The 16,202-nt window shown below is 51.0% G+C and overlaps 4 protein-coding genes across 4 annotated transcripts; 3 read left to right on the top strand and 1 right to left on the bottom strand.

The window, feature by feature from the left end:
• Nucleotides 1–5,325: 5,325 nt before the first annotated feature.
• On the bottom strand, nt 5,326–6,965 carry BP5553_02146 (Protein kinase-like (PK-like); the record flags this gene model as incomplete). The annotated part of the gene is made up of 2 exons (XM_032010769.1): nt 5,326–6,110; nt 6,191–6,965. 2 exons carry the CDS (start codon nt 6,963–6,965, stop codon nt 5,326–5,328), a joined length of 1,560 nt encoding a protein of 519 aa, XP_031874823.1.
• Nucleotides 6,966–7,471: 506 nt separating this feature from the next.
• On the top strand, nt 7,472–8,186 carry BP5553_02145 (uncharacterized protein; the record flags this gene model as incomplete). Its single annotated transcript, XM_032010768.1, has 3 exons — nt 7,472–7,544; nt 7,636–7,778; nt 7,860–8,186. The coding sequence occupies 3 exons, from the start codon at nt 7,472–7,474 to the stop codon at nt 8,184–8,186; spliced, it is 543 nt and encodes a 180-aa protein (XP_031874822.1).
• Nucleotides 8,187–9,459: 1,273 nt separating this feature from the next.
• On the top strand, nt 9,460–9,911 carry BP5553_02144 (uncharacterized protein; the record flags this gene model as incomplete). The annotated part of the gene is made up of 2 exons (XM_032010767.1): nt 9,460–9,545; nt 9,596–9,911. The coding sequence occupies 2 exons, from the start codon at nt 9,460–9,462 to the stop codon at nt 9,909–9,911; spliced, it is 402 nt and encodes a 133-aa protein (XP_031874821.1).
• Nucleotides 9,912–14,894: 4,983 nt separating this feature from the next.
• On the top strand, nt 14,895–15,584 carry BP5553_02143 (uncharacterized protein; the record flags this gene model as incomplete). Its single annotated transcript, XM_032010766.1, has 1 exon — nt 14,895–15,584. One exon carries the CDS (start codon nt 14,895–14,897, stop codon nt 15,582–15,584), a length of 690 nt encoding a protein of 229 aa, XP_031874820.1.
• Nucleotides 15,585–16,202: the final 618 nt, after the last annotated feature.

Here is a 16,202-nt window from a genome sequence, read left to right as displayed (position 1 = left end):
TGGGTGTTTGAGCATCATCGCTCAATATCCCACCAAGATATTCCATCTCCTATGTGCCGCCCCTACCAAAATTCCATATGATATGAACCATGCCATAGAAAGCACCTCACGGACGCTCCCATCGAGGAAGTTAACTCGCCAAGGGCTAGAGCGTCACTCGTGGTCTTGGTGAATGGCACACGGAGGCTCCTTCTAAATCTCCCCATGAGCAAAATCCTTTCATACATGCTTCGATGCCTCAAACCGTTAGCGACACTTCGTAGTGAAGTTCGAGATCGTGGCAAGGAAAGCTGGCGCGTCTCCCTCTCGACCTGAACGATACCCGCCACATCGAGCGTGCATGTACCCGTCTGTCCCAATTCATTGTGAAAACGTGGCAAGTTGTGTGGCATATTGGGAAGTTTCGATGCGGACGCGAATTGGTTTTATACACTCTCAGCTTTGGTCACCACCAGATGTTCGATATAGCTTACGAAACTGGCCATCCATAACTGAATTGTAGGCTTTACATTGTCCCATTTAGCCGTGTTGTACGCTTTTAATAAAGACGGCAAACGGGTCTTAATGGTGGCTTGCTGTAAACGCGATGAAATTATAGATAGATATCATGCCTCCTTTCCGGACTACATCAAATCGAAACCGGGTGCTCCAATATCACAAGCCCATCCTGCTCGCAACTGTAGTTGACCAGATTTCAATCTCACACAATTGGTGAACGGCTTTATTTACTTTACTTACAACATTGAACGCTCGGCGTTAAGCCGCAAGTCATATACTTTTCCTCCTCCTTTCTTAGTTTTATATCCAACGGCGGCGACTTGAATTATACGAAGTCAGTAGCTCTGACATATTCCTCTTCGTCCTCTGGATATGGCAGAATCTTCGACGCCATTCTAAAGAAGCGTTTACCATTTTCCATCGGGCAACCCTGACCAGTGGTGAACAAGTGCTCACGCAGACGGGCAACAGATGCGTCTTGGGAATTACCAAGTCTATGGCCTCGGGTTTTCTCTGTCGTCGGTATTGGTAGGTGGTTCCGGTGCCCGTGTATTTGGGTAGATATGCTGCTTTTATAATTCCTTCGCCGGCTCAAGAGTCAGAGTTTCCTAAGGTGCTACGGCGTTTCTCGAAGACAGCCTGGTGATGACGCAGAATGGTAAGTATTTTTGTGAGAAAGAGAACGAAAACTCGTCCGGAGTTGTGGGAAACGATTGTGTTTTTCTCGGGCTTTTTAAGGACTTTGCCAGGAGTCGAGCGAGATGTGAGAGGGGGAAATCGAAACTTCCCCTGAGGCTCTTGAAGCGAGAATACTCCTCTATCACGAAACCCATGTTCCTGTGGAGAATTTCCCATCCAGGTGAATAATAGAAAGCGAAAATCAAGGTCTTGGGGGTTTGAGAGCACAGTCAACTTGGGAATTCCTCGCTCACTCCCTCGGGCTAGAAATCCGAGAGTATAGCTCACGGGCGGAACTAAATACAGCCTCCCTTCGTAGATCTGCCCAGATCCAAAGCCTTGGGACCGCCAGCCGTTGTCAGAAGGGTTGGCTTTTATTTCAACGACATTCATCAATTTCTACATGGCTTCAGTTCACTTTGATCAGTATAGCTATAGAACATCAATACCAGGCTTAATCACGATTGTAGCTATTGATTAAAGCCTTATTGCCACAATATACGAACAGAGTATGGTGATAGAATGGATGTGAGGTGTCGAGGTAACGAAGCCGGTCTGGTACTATCATCGCTTCGGAGAGCTGTTCAGTGCGTTATGAGTGGCTGCTGTGTAAAGACACACCTGGCGCATAGCACTTCAATCATCCATCCACATCACCTCGTCCAGTCGGCATCTCGCAGCATCAGCATCAGCTTCAGCTCCCGCTCCAGCTCACGCAACGCCATCAGCATTTCGAACCTGGAAATCCGCATCCTTCCCGTCTTTGTATTCCGAGTCGCTCTGTTTCATGATCCAAATACCCCAAGCCGCAGCCACGCAGCCAACAGAACTCCCCAGCACCCTCAGCCGGCACCCTTGATAACGCAGCCGCGGGACGTTTTACAACTCACACCGTCTACGGAATCACAAGATGATAGCTCACATCAAGCCTCGTTCCTTTCATTACCTGATAGTGGAAAGCCAGCCAGCTAGCGCTTTCCAACTTTCTACTCCTCGCTCTCTGCCTATCTATCTATCAGCCTCCGCCGTTCCCACATTCCGCTTCACCCAACCCTACGCATATTGTGGCACACGGAATCCTACCTAAGGTACACTGCATATTACGCCTCGATCCGAAGCACTTCATATGCCAACCAGCCAGTAGTCTCCTTAACCAGTTATTGTATTTCCTGCCTTGTTTTTATTTTGGATGTGCCGTCTCTTTACAGCACCGTGACCAACCTGCCACGTTTTGGTAGCGTTTGTGTATGCAACGCTATCTGGTTGGCTAAAACCTGTTGGCTGGGCCGGAAAGAGGCTTTTGTTGGTTGGGCTGGGTATTCGTGATCGAGGATCAGCTCTGAATACCAACAGACAATCAGTAAGCAGCAACGTAAGCCCCCCATAATCAGGATTCAAGCACCGCTACGAAGTACAAAATCCTGGAATTTATATCCCTTCTTCGCAATCTATCATACATGTCCGCATTATTCCCACTTTCCTCGCCTCCAGCTGCCCTTTCTTTACCTTACTAAAAGGAAACAAACAACACAATCTAATAACCCCGCCGCGGCAGATACTAGCCTCGATCGATAAGCCTCTAAGCTCCCCCTTACCCCTTCAACGGCACTGGCCCGCACTGAACCAATCCCGCCAGTTCTCGCTAGGATAAACAGCCGGAATGAGGGCTTTTGACGTTTCGTTCAACTCTCCTGTGGGGCGTGAGCACTATCGATAAAGCTCGCCGTTGGATGTTGGATTGGATTGGCTGGCCTGGGCTGGCAACATGTCATGTCATCACCTATCCTATCATACACGATTGTTTCGTGCCCATGCACAGTTGACCAGAGAGGTACACTTAATAAACTAGCTGCCAGGCTTTTCCTACCTCTCCGCGCGCGGCGAGATATCCGAGATTCCAGAATCGCGAAGAAAATGGGAAATGTTAAAGTTGGTTGGCTGGGCTGACTGGTTGGCTTTTTTAGTCGTATAGTACCTGTATGTAAGGTAAGGTAGGATCCCTTCAGCTTCCCCACCGCTGGCGGCTGGTGTGACGCGTAGACGGTAGAATAGATAGCCCGATATATCATGCCGTAATACAGTACAATATACTTTTTTTTTCTGAAATGAGCTCATGGGTGATGATCAGGAACAGGCAGGTGTACGTAAGTACCGAGGCAGATGGATAGACAAAGGTAAAAAAGGTAAATAATTATATATACGTAGTATATTATATGCAGAAAGAGCTTATTACCTTGCGTAGAATAGTAAGCACATAGCTATTAAGCCCCTTTGATCTGCCATGAGGAAAGTATAAATTATTTCTTTACCTCTATATCAGTAACTGGTACTGTAAAAAGCCCAGCACAATACACACCATATCCGTAAACCCCCTTACAATAAACAAACCCATCCTCGGTCTCCCTCAACAAACTCCCTACACAAAGAAAAGAGGGGCGGAACTTGCGCGCTATCGTGGCTGTACACGGTCATTCATTCATTCCCTTTTTTACAAGTCTACACAACCACACCCACAATAGCCATCCAAGCAACACCCAACCACCAAAGCAAGCCCAATAAACCATCCCACCGGCCCAGCCAGCCAGCCTCCCCATCCACCCAGCTGACCCCGTAACTGGCCCATCCACTACGAAGTGTACTAGCCATCGTACTCGGCCGGTAGTGCCAAAAAACCAGGGCCTGGAACGATGTATGGAGAATTAAATCTGATCAATCATCAATAATCAAAACGGCCATACATACATACACCAACCACACACCCAACCACACCGAAAGTCATAGATATTCGGCATCCCGGATAAATACTGACGATACGAGGGAGGTGGTGGGAAATGACGGTGGGCGATGTAAGCATGCAGGTTTTTGTAGTGCATGCGTGCATTACCTAGGTACCTATAGGTAGGTACTGTATGTATGTACCGTTCGTGCATCATCACCAGGAGAGCGTAGCGCGCGCTGCTGCTATGGAAATGTGTTTGCCCGCCAGCCTACCAACGCAACACAACCCACCACGCACACACCACCAGAGGTACCCATGTTTTACGGGGGGCGGAGTTTTGAGATGATGGTTACCCGGATGATAAGCAAAGCACTCTATCGAGCTTATATTGCGAAGTTTATTTTTCACCGAGTTAATCTATATTCGCGATGCGATATCGGCGTTGTTACATGCAACTCCCAAATCCTTGTGATGATAATAATTATATTTTTTGCTCTTTTTCTCATATTGTTAAAAATATCCATGAGACGTGGTTGTACGTTAAAAAAGGTGGTTAAGATATACAAGTGATCATTCCCCCATCTTTTTTTGAATCATGAAAAGAATGCCCAACTCCCCCAGCCCTTTGAAGGGAATGGGCGGAGCTTGTGCATTAACGTATATATATAATATATAATAATCGATCCTCATCGCACAAAAGGCGAGGTATCGTCATCCATCTGTCTACTACAGGCGTCATCATCCAACCAGGGGTATCTCCCTCAAACAACAAAGAATTCAAAAAACCAACACAACAGTATAATCGTCAATCAGTTTGAGGTCCTCAACAAGCAAAGACGTCTAAAAGTTGTGTAACCCAAAAAAAGTAAGAACTCCAATGCAAGCGTCTTCTCCGCTGCAATATGCTCCTCCAAAAACGATTTCATTTCCTCCGCCCAAGCACCGGAAGAGCATGCCAGCTCAGATAAACGCCTCGCGCAAGTAATAAAAATTATGTATATAAGATAGATGTCAATCCAATCTTTTCGAAAAATATGTTTGAACCCCGCCCTTTTCTTTGTAGATCCGGTTTGCGCCATGCTTGGTATTCATTCGAGATTGACAAGAAAAAATTTGTACAGTGTGGAGATTATATCGACATGATTTGATGTAAAAAAGGGAATTGATGAAAAGGTCGCTTTTCTTTCGTCGGGTTGATTTTTTGCTGGAGACTTTTGGGGCGAATGGACTCGAGATCCCGGCTCGGAAAGTCCCTTCCATGGAAAAGTGTCCTTGGAATCCTCGGGATTCCAGTGGTCAGAGAGGTCTAAACAAAACAAGCATGCTATGTTTACCACTGGCGTCCTGGACCCTTGGGCGGAAGGTAGGACACGCTAAAGTGATAAGACCAGGCATGTCATTACCATCCGCGTCAAGGCAACGCATTCGCTCTAGGCAAACTGGTAAGGAGAGTAGAGATTATGGTGTGTGGGCTGGAAGATAGCAGGTTGCACATGAGGCATCGAATGAAACTGGTCATACTGATGCTCATACGCCCAGTTCTGGAAACACGAGGCGGGCTTGGCCAGATAGTTTCCATGGAATTCCTGCGGGATGCCATATTGCTGGTTTGGTACCGGGGCCAGTGGTGATCTTCGCTGGGCGGCGCCAGATGGAGGTGGTGCTGCGGCGACCTCGTTTTGAATTGCTGGCTCCGGGCCAAGGTCCATGGCATTGGCCGAATTATTCCTGGAAGGGCTCGAGTAGTCCGAGTCATCGGAAACTGTCGATCCAGAGGAGATCATGGATCCTTCATCTGATTCATAGGAGAGGTCCGAGCCCACGGAAACAGCTGAGGAATTATTTGAAACGTTGAAGTGGGGTGAAGGTGGTGATTGCTGAGCTGGGAGCTGGTATTGCTGCGGCTGTGGTGCCGGCGGTGCGGTGAAGCTGGGGCAATGGTAGATGAGCTGCTTGAGCTGGCTCACGGTAATCCGGGTGGCCGGGTTGGGGTCAAAGATCATGCACAAGATGTCGTTGAGCTCATCTGACAGAGGCAAGATGGTCTTCAAGAAGTCCCGGTCCTTTCGAAATGCCCGGTATGTGGAATCTTCCTCGGAGGCTTGCTTCCATGGATTGCGGCCGCAAGTCAGGTTGACTAGGATGACTCCTAAGGACCAGACATCATTGGGAGCACATCGGTAGGAAGATTTTCTTGACGATTGATCCAGACATTCTACAAAAAGAGAGATACGTTAGTGGATGAAAGGGGGGTTGGGTGAGTTGAGTTTTTTGAGGAGCGAGAAATCGGCCTACCTGGACTCATATAGAAGGTGGAACCGCAGCCGTGGTCCTCGGACTGAGCATCCGTGGTGGCCAGGCCAAAATCGGCGAGCAGGACATCGCGGCCCGAGTTGGACACCAAGATGTTCTCCGGCTTCAGGTCCCGGTGGTAGATCCCCAGCTGATGGCAGTGCTCCACGGCATCCAGGACCTGGAGGAAGGCCCTCTGGACGAGCGCATCATTACTCACGTATATGCCTCTCTCGGTGATGTTCAAGAACAGATCTCCCTCGGGGCAATACTCCAGAATCACATAGGTACAGTCTGGATCATCCACAATCTTGAGCATGGAAACGATGTTGGGGTGGGCCGAGGCGGCATAGTGCAGCTGGATCTCGCGGGACTGGAACTCCCGCTGTCTCCTGTCCAGTGGCTCTCCGTCTGGGTTGGTCTTGCTTAGGGCCTTGACGGCGTACCAGGTGCAGGAGCTATAGTCGAAGGCCGAGTAAACCACGCCATAGGCACCGGTGCCCAAGATGGTCTTCAACTGGAGCGATTTGCCCAGGAATATACCTATCCTTGATTCTGGGGTAGGTGGGAGCTTCCGCTGCGAGGAGTGGTGGTGGTGGTGGTGGTTCCGTGGGGTCGAGCGCGGCTTTCGTCCCTCGAAGGGGGATTGGGGCGGAGTTGGCGGCGCCTTGAACGGAGGAGCAGCAGCAGCAGCAGCAAAGGGAGCTGGGAAATGCGACGACTCGGAGGCCGGTGGAGAGGGTGGTGGTGATAACGGAGCTACTGTCGCATTATGCATGGCAGAAACAGAAATCCAAATGGGACGGGTAACAAGTTCTCTCGGCAGAGATATTCAATCCAAAAATTGGGTACTAGTTCGCAAAGAACAGAATGAAAATATGTGGCCTTGGGAGAGAGAGAGCAATATCTAGAGTACGGGGGATTCCTGGGGGGGGTCTGGATCCGGGATATGTCCTTTGGGGCGGAGAGAAGAGAGTAGAGAGAAGTTCGGGTGGCGGGATATTCGTTATGCGGCGGAAGGAGCGTTGAGAAGAGGTAAGAGGAGTCGTTGATGGTAGAGAGAGAGAGAGCGCGAGGATGTTCAAGCAAAGAAGTTCGTTGAAAGGTTGAGGGAGAGGGACGGTGGAGGGGCGGAGCGGTGGAGGAGGAGGAGGTTGTTGATAAGAGGATAGAGGAGGGAGCTTATAGTGGGTAGGTGGTAGGGTGGTTAGGGTGGTGGAACGAAGGCGAGCACGACAAGGAGGGGAGATTGGGCCGTCGATGATCAATATTAATAAATGTAAAATGTACGCGGAGCTTGGCGCCAGATCGGATGGGCCGGGGGGGGGAGGAGGGAGGAGGGAGGAGGGTGTGTTTGGTGGGTGGGCAGGGGAGGAGGGCTACAGGGAAAGAAAGAAGAATAATAATAGGGCCCCCTAGTCGAACTTGGGACTGACTGTGGAGAGCAGCAGAGACCAGCAGCGACCAGCAGCAGAGAGAACCTTCGAGGAACCAAGACCCCCAGCAGGAACAAGACAAGGCCAAGGGAGGCCAAGACAGGGCAGTAGTGAGCACGGAGGACGCTACCGTATTTGATTCAGGTGTCACTACGGTACCGTGCTAGGTAGGGTGACGGTGTTCGAAAACCAGCGCCCCGTCCCCCGTACTGGCTCTGTACTGCACTCGTACCTAGGGAGGGCTCTGCCCGGTGCGAGGTATCACCATCACCATCGCCGTCTCGCTTTGTTTCCAACTTCCCCTCCAGCCTCTCTTCAGCGGGCGGGCGACTATGCCATTGATTGGCCCAGGCGGCAGTCACAAGCCCAAATGGTCAATGTTCGACTGTAGGGGCAGCAGCTATTTCGCCTCGCTGACTCTCGAGGCGCGGGCGGGATGGGATGGGCTCACTGGGTCAGGTTTCTGGCTGCGCTATGGCGGTGGCGGTGGTGGTGCTGCTGCTGCTGCTGCTACTGTGCAGTACGAGGACACTACCACAGCTGCTGGGAACTCTAGTCTCTAGTCTCTCGTCGCTGGGAAGACGCTACTCGATTTGCTGGGATCCCTCAGGCGTCGTCTGGTGGGTTCTGGCTCTCTCGCTCTCTCTGCGCCCCGTTGTGCAGAGCAGACCTTCTGGAGCTACGCCGGAGTCAGACGCTACCGCTGCACCTGCACCACCTACACAAACCTACACGGCGCACACCAGCCACTCGCTGCCCTCGCACCACAACGCCCTCCAACCGCTGTAGCCGTAGCCGTGTATACAAGCCTACAGCAGTTAGTCCCACGCAAGTATTGTACAGTACAGCATGCACCAGCCCAACCCCCCGTCCAGGCCAGTCCGATGCCCAAGTTCCAACCTCGAGGCTCTGTAGGAGGAGGACAGGCCACCGCTTCCTGCGTCCTGCTTCCTGCTGGCTCATCCTGCTCTGCTCTGCGCTGCTCCCATCCTGCGCCAATCCGAGACAAGCCAGCCGATCGGAATGATATGGATCTGCACCATGGAGAATGCATAACCTGACGAGTATGGATGGATGCACTGTACAGTATGGATATGGATATGGATATGGGATAAGGTATGATCGATACTTGGTTGGCTCCCTACTTTGATACTACCGTACAATCAATCTGTATACAAAACGTGTGTGAGATGGTCCCTGCCTGGTGTTTCCGCAGGCGAGTGGCCCAGCCATATCCATCATCCATAATCCATAATCCAGATCCATATGCATCTGCCCCAGCCTGCTGTTACTTTGTTACTGCAACCGCAAGCCACCGCTCGCCCTGTGCCGCCCAGGCATTCACATCTCACATCGATCGCATGAATCGTTTTGCACGTCAGACGCTCGGAGACGGAGAGTCTGCTGAGACGGCAGATCGAGAAGGGAGGAGGACCCTACGCAGCACGAGTACTTGGTACGCACAAGGGAAGAGTCTCGTCAGATCTACGCCCAGCGGATCAACGTGAGACGACGAAAGTTTGTCCTCGGAGTGGCATCCCCGCGACCTGGTTGGCTGGATGGGTGATTGAATGCCCACCAACGGCCGCTGGAACCCATTCTTTGTCATGCCCGTCCGTACGAGTACAGTATCGGCTTTTGCCACCAACGCCTTGCCGATCCCAGACGGGGCTCGCTGGAGGTCTGGAGTCTGTTGAGTTGCAGTACGAAGTCAAGTTTCTGCGGTTCGAGTCGGTCCAGTACGTGCCACCGCAGACACCACTACAGCACAAAGCACAGTCCAGTATGTGACTCTGGACGAGGAGCAGCAGCAGCAGCAAATAGCGCCGCTGCATCATGATGTGGCCCGTTCGTGGTGGAGGTGTCCATGACTCCAGTACTGTAGGTGCTAGTAGTACGCTATCTACGCCATGTACTGTACTGTAAGTACGTCGTAGTCCTCCTCCGTAGTAAGTACGTACTCCGTGGCCAGGGCAAACAAAGGGGACCAGGGTGCGGCCAGTGGTACGGCATGGTACGTGCCTCGTGTCAGACCAGTCACCAGCGCCCTGCCCGCCCGGAGCCACGCCAGAAACGGCCTTGGTGCCCCCCTTGGCGGCGCGCAGTGGCACTCCGTGGCCCAGCTAATCTCCGCCCGAACTGCAAATTCCTCTGCTTCCAGAACCCAGGGCGTCACCGCCCGCCCAATCACCGCCCGCCAAACGGCGTCCACGGGTGGGGGGGGGGCTCCAGGTGCCCGAGCGTCCGACAGCCCTGCGCTATTATTGCCAGTAGAGCAACCAGACTAGCACGAGCAGCTGCAACCACAATTAGTTCTGCAGGAGCCTAGTCTGCATACGTGCTGGCCCAGGGTCAGCCACACTTGCATTGCGTGTCATTCGCGAATGCCCCGTCGTCCCTTTTTCCCACACGCCGCCAATCACCGCGCCCGCGCGCCCCAAAGTGAGGCTGCGGTGTCGAGGACCATTGGTTCACAGCCTCGTAGGGGGGGGAGGGTGGTTTGCTGTCGGGCGCCGCCGTCGCCCCGTTCCCAGTGCCCTATCAATTTAGAGTGCAGGTATACGTAGGAGTGGCGTGGATCCCGGCCCGCTGCAGGAAAACATGCGCAAGCCATGAGTGGCTCACCTCGTGCTAGTACGGTCAGTACGAGGGTACTGGCTCGAGAGTTGAAGAAGTCGAGAGGTCTGGTGCGGGTGTGACTGCGTCATGGCTTATTCTTTTCGATAGGCAGCGCCCTGCTCGCCACCTGGCCTCCGACCAACGACGTGCCAGTATGGTGACAATTCTTATTATGATTGACGGAGCACGGAGTATTGTGTCCTCGCTACACTAGCTGCTACGGTGCTACGGTGCTACCTACAGCCTCGCTGCACAGTGCACAAGCTGCAGCCCTGCATAACCCTTGCATAATTTAATCACGACCACCCTACGGAGTACAGAGACATACTTTGGCAGTGTCCACCGCCTCCAAGCCCAGCCCAGCCCAGCCCAAGCCCACGCCCAGCCTCTCACAGTTTGCCAATGTGTGATCATCGCAATGTGGAAACACGCGGCTTTACCATCCCAAGCTGTCCGGCACTCCGGTGGCCGCCGCTTCCGTCGGCGGTCTCGTGACCCGCACCTGGAATCTAGAATCTGCCGATCAGGGAGATCGCCCAGGGGAAGAGAACAACACCTTCGAAATAGAAACCCAAAGCCGTCCATCCAATCATCCTCCATGACTCTCAAGACTCGTAGTCTCGTACTCGCTCCCGTTCCCGCCCTAAGTTTCGTTCCCCAACCCAAAAAAAAAAACCAAAACGCCGACCGCCGACCTCCGCTATGCCCATTCCCAATCCCCCCCCAATGGCCACCCAATCGTAAGGCTTTGAAACTCACCGCCAGTCTGAAATCAACCCTAAAATGATTGCCTGGTATTAACTTTTGTTCCACCTGCGGCATTCTTATGCAAGCCCGCCCAACCCAGAAACCAAGCAGATATTACCAATTTGGCTTTTTCGGATGGATGCAAAACAAAACAAAAAATAGTATATTGTTATTGCTCCAGTTTTAATGGAAAGGCGAGACGCCTTGTGCTTGTGCCCAGTGCCCAGCGCCCAACGAACGAGTAATCCGTTTCGTTTGGCCTCGTCTGCTACATACGAAGCCCGTACTAGTCCGATATTGGTGCCACACCGATATGCAATAATATATGCAGTGGTATGCAGGATGGATGGGAAAGCAGATCTCCCATATGTTGGAGGTACACCAGTACTTCGCAACCGGAGATGTGGTTGGGTGGCTGATGGGATATCGCTCCTTCCGGAGGATTTTGTTCCAGACTGACTGACTGACTGACTGACTGACCGACGGCGGCAATGTAGGATAAGTGCGTAGATCCTGCCGGCCTTCCGAAAAAGCACATCAGCAGGAAGCCGTTTATTTGTTTAGTTTGGTTTCATACAGGGCGAGGAGGGGTGGCCGTTGGCGTGCATTATTGCAGCAGCAGCCTTCGTTAAAGACTTCATCCTCCTGAATCCAATGCATTCAAGCGTCAAGTCACGTGTATCGTGAGACCTCAATATGCACCCAGAGGTACAGCTCTGTTGAGTCGGTAGGTATCCTACTGGGCTGACTGCATCAAGTACTCCGGATTCCGGATGCGTCGGTACATGCCAATAGCCGGCTGACTGCTCTTCGTGCGTAGGAACTGTACATGTACATGCCTCCATACATGCGTTGAACGCTGACTTGCACCGAGTTCAGCCAGTCGCTTGTAAGTTGTCAGGCACTGGACGGTAACATACATGTCCCCTTGGGCAAACTGGAGGACTTGAGAAGTGACGAGATATCTGATAGGGAAAGTCAAGGTGCAGAGGACAGCTCATTCGTCACATGATTCAGACATATCACATTGAGCAAACAAATCGCGACGCACGTTGGATGGTATCACAACGGCGCCTAGGCCGTTTTTCATTTACGATGTACATTACCGTGCTCCGCACATTAGCGCTGAAAGTCCTGTGCAGATGTATGTATGTACAAGTGTACAAAATGCACGAATATACGAAATGTTATTTACTTTTTTATATGCCTATTTCGAACCTACATTTCATCCTCTGCATACGACGTACCTAGATAGCAAAAGATCCATGGCCGCCTTCTTCAATAGCACCACATACCATACAATAGCATCTTCTCTTCAAGCGCCTCATCTCAACAACCCCGTCCGTGCCCCGCGCATAAACATGGAAACCGTCGCACAGCAGTGCAGTACTGCCAGCCGCACGGGATCGACTTAAGCCGAAACAATCAACCCCAGGTCGTGCATCTGCGTGGGCACTTCTATTTCAGCTTCGAGATGGAGTCCCTCGAGGTGCCAATTTAGGGTGTGTGCGGCCTCGCAAGAAGCGACACATCAAGGAAAGAGACTCTGTGCGTGCCGACGGTGGAAGTGGAGTGCAGTGAGAGGGCTTCCAAACGGCCCAAACGTCCCGGGGGGCTGGGAAATGGCGGTGGTTAGCGGGTTACGCATTTCAACTCCATGGGCAAGCTGAGCCGGATGGCGGGGGATGTGATGGGGATAGCATCAAAAAGCAAGCCTATCCGCACCACCAACGCACCCCGATAGGAATGCGGATGGATAGCGTAGGGTTGGGATATCGGCTCGTCCACCACAGGTAAGCAACAATGCACCGAGACGATTGGATGCGCAAGACGAGCAGCAGCACATCAGAATGCACGTGTTTACCGCCCCCGCCGTGCTGTGCCGTGCTCCATCAGCTTGCAGACGGAAGAGTAGGAACATAGGTCCGCGAGGTGAGTTGAAGCTATTTTGAACGGCTCGTCGCCGCGTCGAAACGTCCCATCCATCCCGTCGATCCTATGGCATTGGGCCCAAGCATTGCTCTCGAGACAGACCAAGTCCATATGGAGCATACTGTATGGGGTCCAAGAGCACATATTGCGGGGGAATGCACCTATACCCCCCGAATATTGCCCTCGAGATGGAAATAGCCTTTTTGCTCCAGCGACAAGATCCTATGGCTCTCAACACCATGAGCTCAATTCAAGTGCGTTTCCGGTGCGCATCCTGGAAACAATATGTTGTGCCTCCCTTCCTCCTTGGGGCGGCGGCTGGTTATGACGGTTGCTTAGTCGGCGCCTCACGAAACACCCTTAAGTGCTACTGGGGTTACTCATGTATGTTCATGGATGCACCAGATCTTCCAAGATATGAAATTCCCGCTTTTGCTATGTCTGTCTTTTTACCGATATCAAATGTTTAAAGTGTGATGCTCGGAAGACGACGTATCCGCTTCTAAAAATGGAGCTGGGCGTCTGGCTATTTTGCGTTTTTCTAGAATAATATGTTCAATACCATGTCATAAACCTTACCCGAATAGTGAGTAGTTTTTTTGTCGAAGTTGATGAGTTTCTTATCCTGGAACATTGTCCAGCTACCTATCTACGATTCCTCTCTAGAACGAGGAATTGGCTTCGGGCTGTGTCTATTTTGGACACAGTCGAACTTCGCTCGCCGTCTATTTTTGGTCGAACTTTCATGGCGGCCTCTTTTCTTCGGACCTTTAACCACTCAGAAGAAAATATATCCTTCTCAAGCCCGAATGCATGAAGGGATTTTTACGTCCATTTTTTACTCCCTCAGGTCCTTGCAAGCGCGGACGACATTTCGACGACCCAACCGCGCCTCGAAATCCTCCAAAGGGGATAGATCTAAGGCGGATTTAGTAGGGCTTTATTTCAGGCTGCATCGCAACGGGCTCGCCATGCCATCAACTCGTGCTCAGTAGCCGCTTAGAGAAGGCTGACGAGAGCCGCCTCGATGCTGCATGATTCCGTCTTGTTGTCCACCTTTTATTTGTCCAACGGAGTCGAGATCATCCTTCGGAAATCCCCACGCCTCACTTGGCGGTCAAGTCGTGTCAAGTTAGTGTCTTAGGGAAGGCTGACGGTGAGGCTGCATGATCCATCGCGCTGTCCACGTTTCATTCCTTCAAACTCACTCCATTTAAATCTGTTGTCCAAAATATCTATACCGCTCTTATACGTAGTATTAAGGTTTCTTATCCTGGCCCGAGCATGCGGCTGAGCTCCTTGTTAGAACTCCGTCGGGAAGCCGTACGTTATTAGGTAGCAATCCAATTCTCAAACTCCCGCCCAGCATTCAATAGATCGATTTTTAAAAAATAAATGGAGCTTGCTTCGTGTCCCTAACTCCAGCTCACAAAACCCACTAGTCACACATAAATTCCATACAAACCCTCAGAACAAGCATTTTAATTTCGGGTACAACATTGCATCCCGCCGCATCGGGCCCAATGAACTCGCTCAATAGACCAAAAATCAAACCACAGTGCTGACGCCCAACAAACTTTCTGACGTGAGAAGCAACATCGCCAACGGCATTGCATTACGCTACATTTCCCCTTTCAGGCTCTGTGTCAGGCCAACACATCGCAAAAACCACCATGCCGTGGCCCTGATTGCCCGCATTGCCGACGCCGGCACTCGAGATCTTGTGTTACCTCCGATCACCTATCGGGACAACGCTCGGTCAAAACCCCAACGCCTTTTTGCCTTTTGGGTGCTGTTTGTCTTGGTTTTGTATCCTGCCCATAAGGGGTGTACAGGATGTGACATTATCTTTCTTCCCCTCGGGTTATTTCTTGTATTTTTATCCTTGTCGAGCTTTTCCGCTTCTTGGGTATTTCTGGTTGCTGGGATATTAGTTTTTTTGTTGCTTCGATTTGAGAGAACGGTAGGCAGGGATGGATTCGAGAAGAGCGCACGACGATATGGAGGAGGGCTTCGTAGATTACCGCTCTGAGAGTCACGCTCCGCCGAGTTATGCTTCGACTCGACTTCGGCCACCCCCTTATAAGCCATCATACGAGACCTCACTCTCATCTCATCCGGTCCTCGCCGCGCCTCCGGATTCAAGTTCCAACTCAAATACAACTCAAGACTTGAGCTTAAGCCCAGATGCATCACCAAGACGAAATGAACCTCCGCCATCTCCTCTAAATCTCCCGCCAACGGCTGAAAGCTATATCACATCCCCTCCACCAAGCTATCATCCGTTATCCTCACATCGCTCAATAACATCATCCCCGCCATCTCCTAATCACCCTCCACCCTCATACACAGCCCGCCAACAAGCACCCACATCCCCAATCCCAATATCGCCATTATCACCACTTGCGCCCACGCGCTCATACTCCTCCTCCTCCTTATACACCAACCTCTCCCGGAAAACCCAAGGATCGACGAGTAGCCGCCCACGTAAACACTCAAGGGACTCCTTCTGGTGCGGCTCGTGTTTCTGGACAGCTCCAGCTGAACCAGGCTTTGATTGTTCGAGCGACGATGAAGGTGTGAGGGCGAGGGACAGGGAGCGCGAAGGATGGGACCAGGGGTGGAGTAGTTGGAATAATCAGTATGCGTTCTATATCCTGTAACTTGACTGTTTATACTAGCTGGACGAGACTGCGGAGTTTAAGGCGGGGCAAAAGCGGGTGTTTCTGTGAATATTTATTTGTATGCTATTTCTTTTAGGGCGTAGTGGAGTGAGGGGCCGCACAGGAAACTGTGGATGAATGAATGACATGTTGTAGTGAGATGTTAGGGAGTAAAAAAAATATTCCATGTCTTGAATAAGATGAGTGTTGAGAAAATAGGAAAAAAGGTTTCTTCGTTATGTGGTGAGCTCTCATCTCTCTTGGTATCAAAGGCAAAGAATATATTATGTATATGTCTCTTCCCTGTACCTATTCACCATTATAATATCACTTTCCTCCCTTTCCCATTTCAATTCCATAAAACCAGACGAAACCAGAAATCTAGCCCCCCTCCCGAGCCTCCCATTTTCCTTGATTTAAATTCTAAATTATACTATAAGAAATCAATACGCCTCACTCACTACCTCTATCATACTGCGTATTTATTTATTCTACGTAACACAATATTACCTATAGTACTACTCATACAAACCTCGTTTATTCCTAATATATCTATATATATTCCCAAAGCACAAGTTATCGTGACATGCCCTTTCACCCGTACTATTTATAATAAAG

This window comes from Venustampulla echinocandica (assembly GCF_003357145.1).
Source record: "Venustampulla echinocandica strain BP 5553 chromosome Unknown scaffold_0, whole genome shotgun sequence".
Lineage (NCBI taxonomy): Eukaryota > Fungi > Ascomycota > Leotiomycetes > Helotiales > Pleuroascaceae > Venustampulla > Venustampulla echinocandica.
Note: the sequence above shows the minus strand (reverse complement) of the source record. Positions and strands in the feature narration are given on the sequence as shown.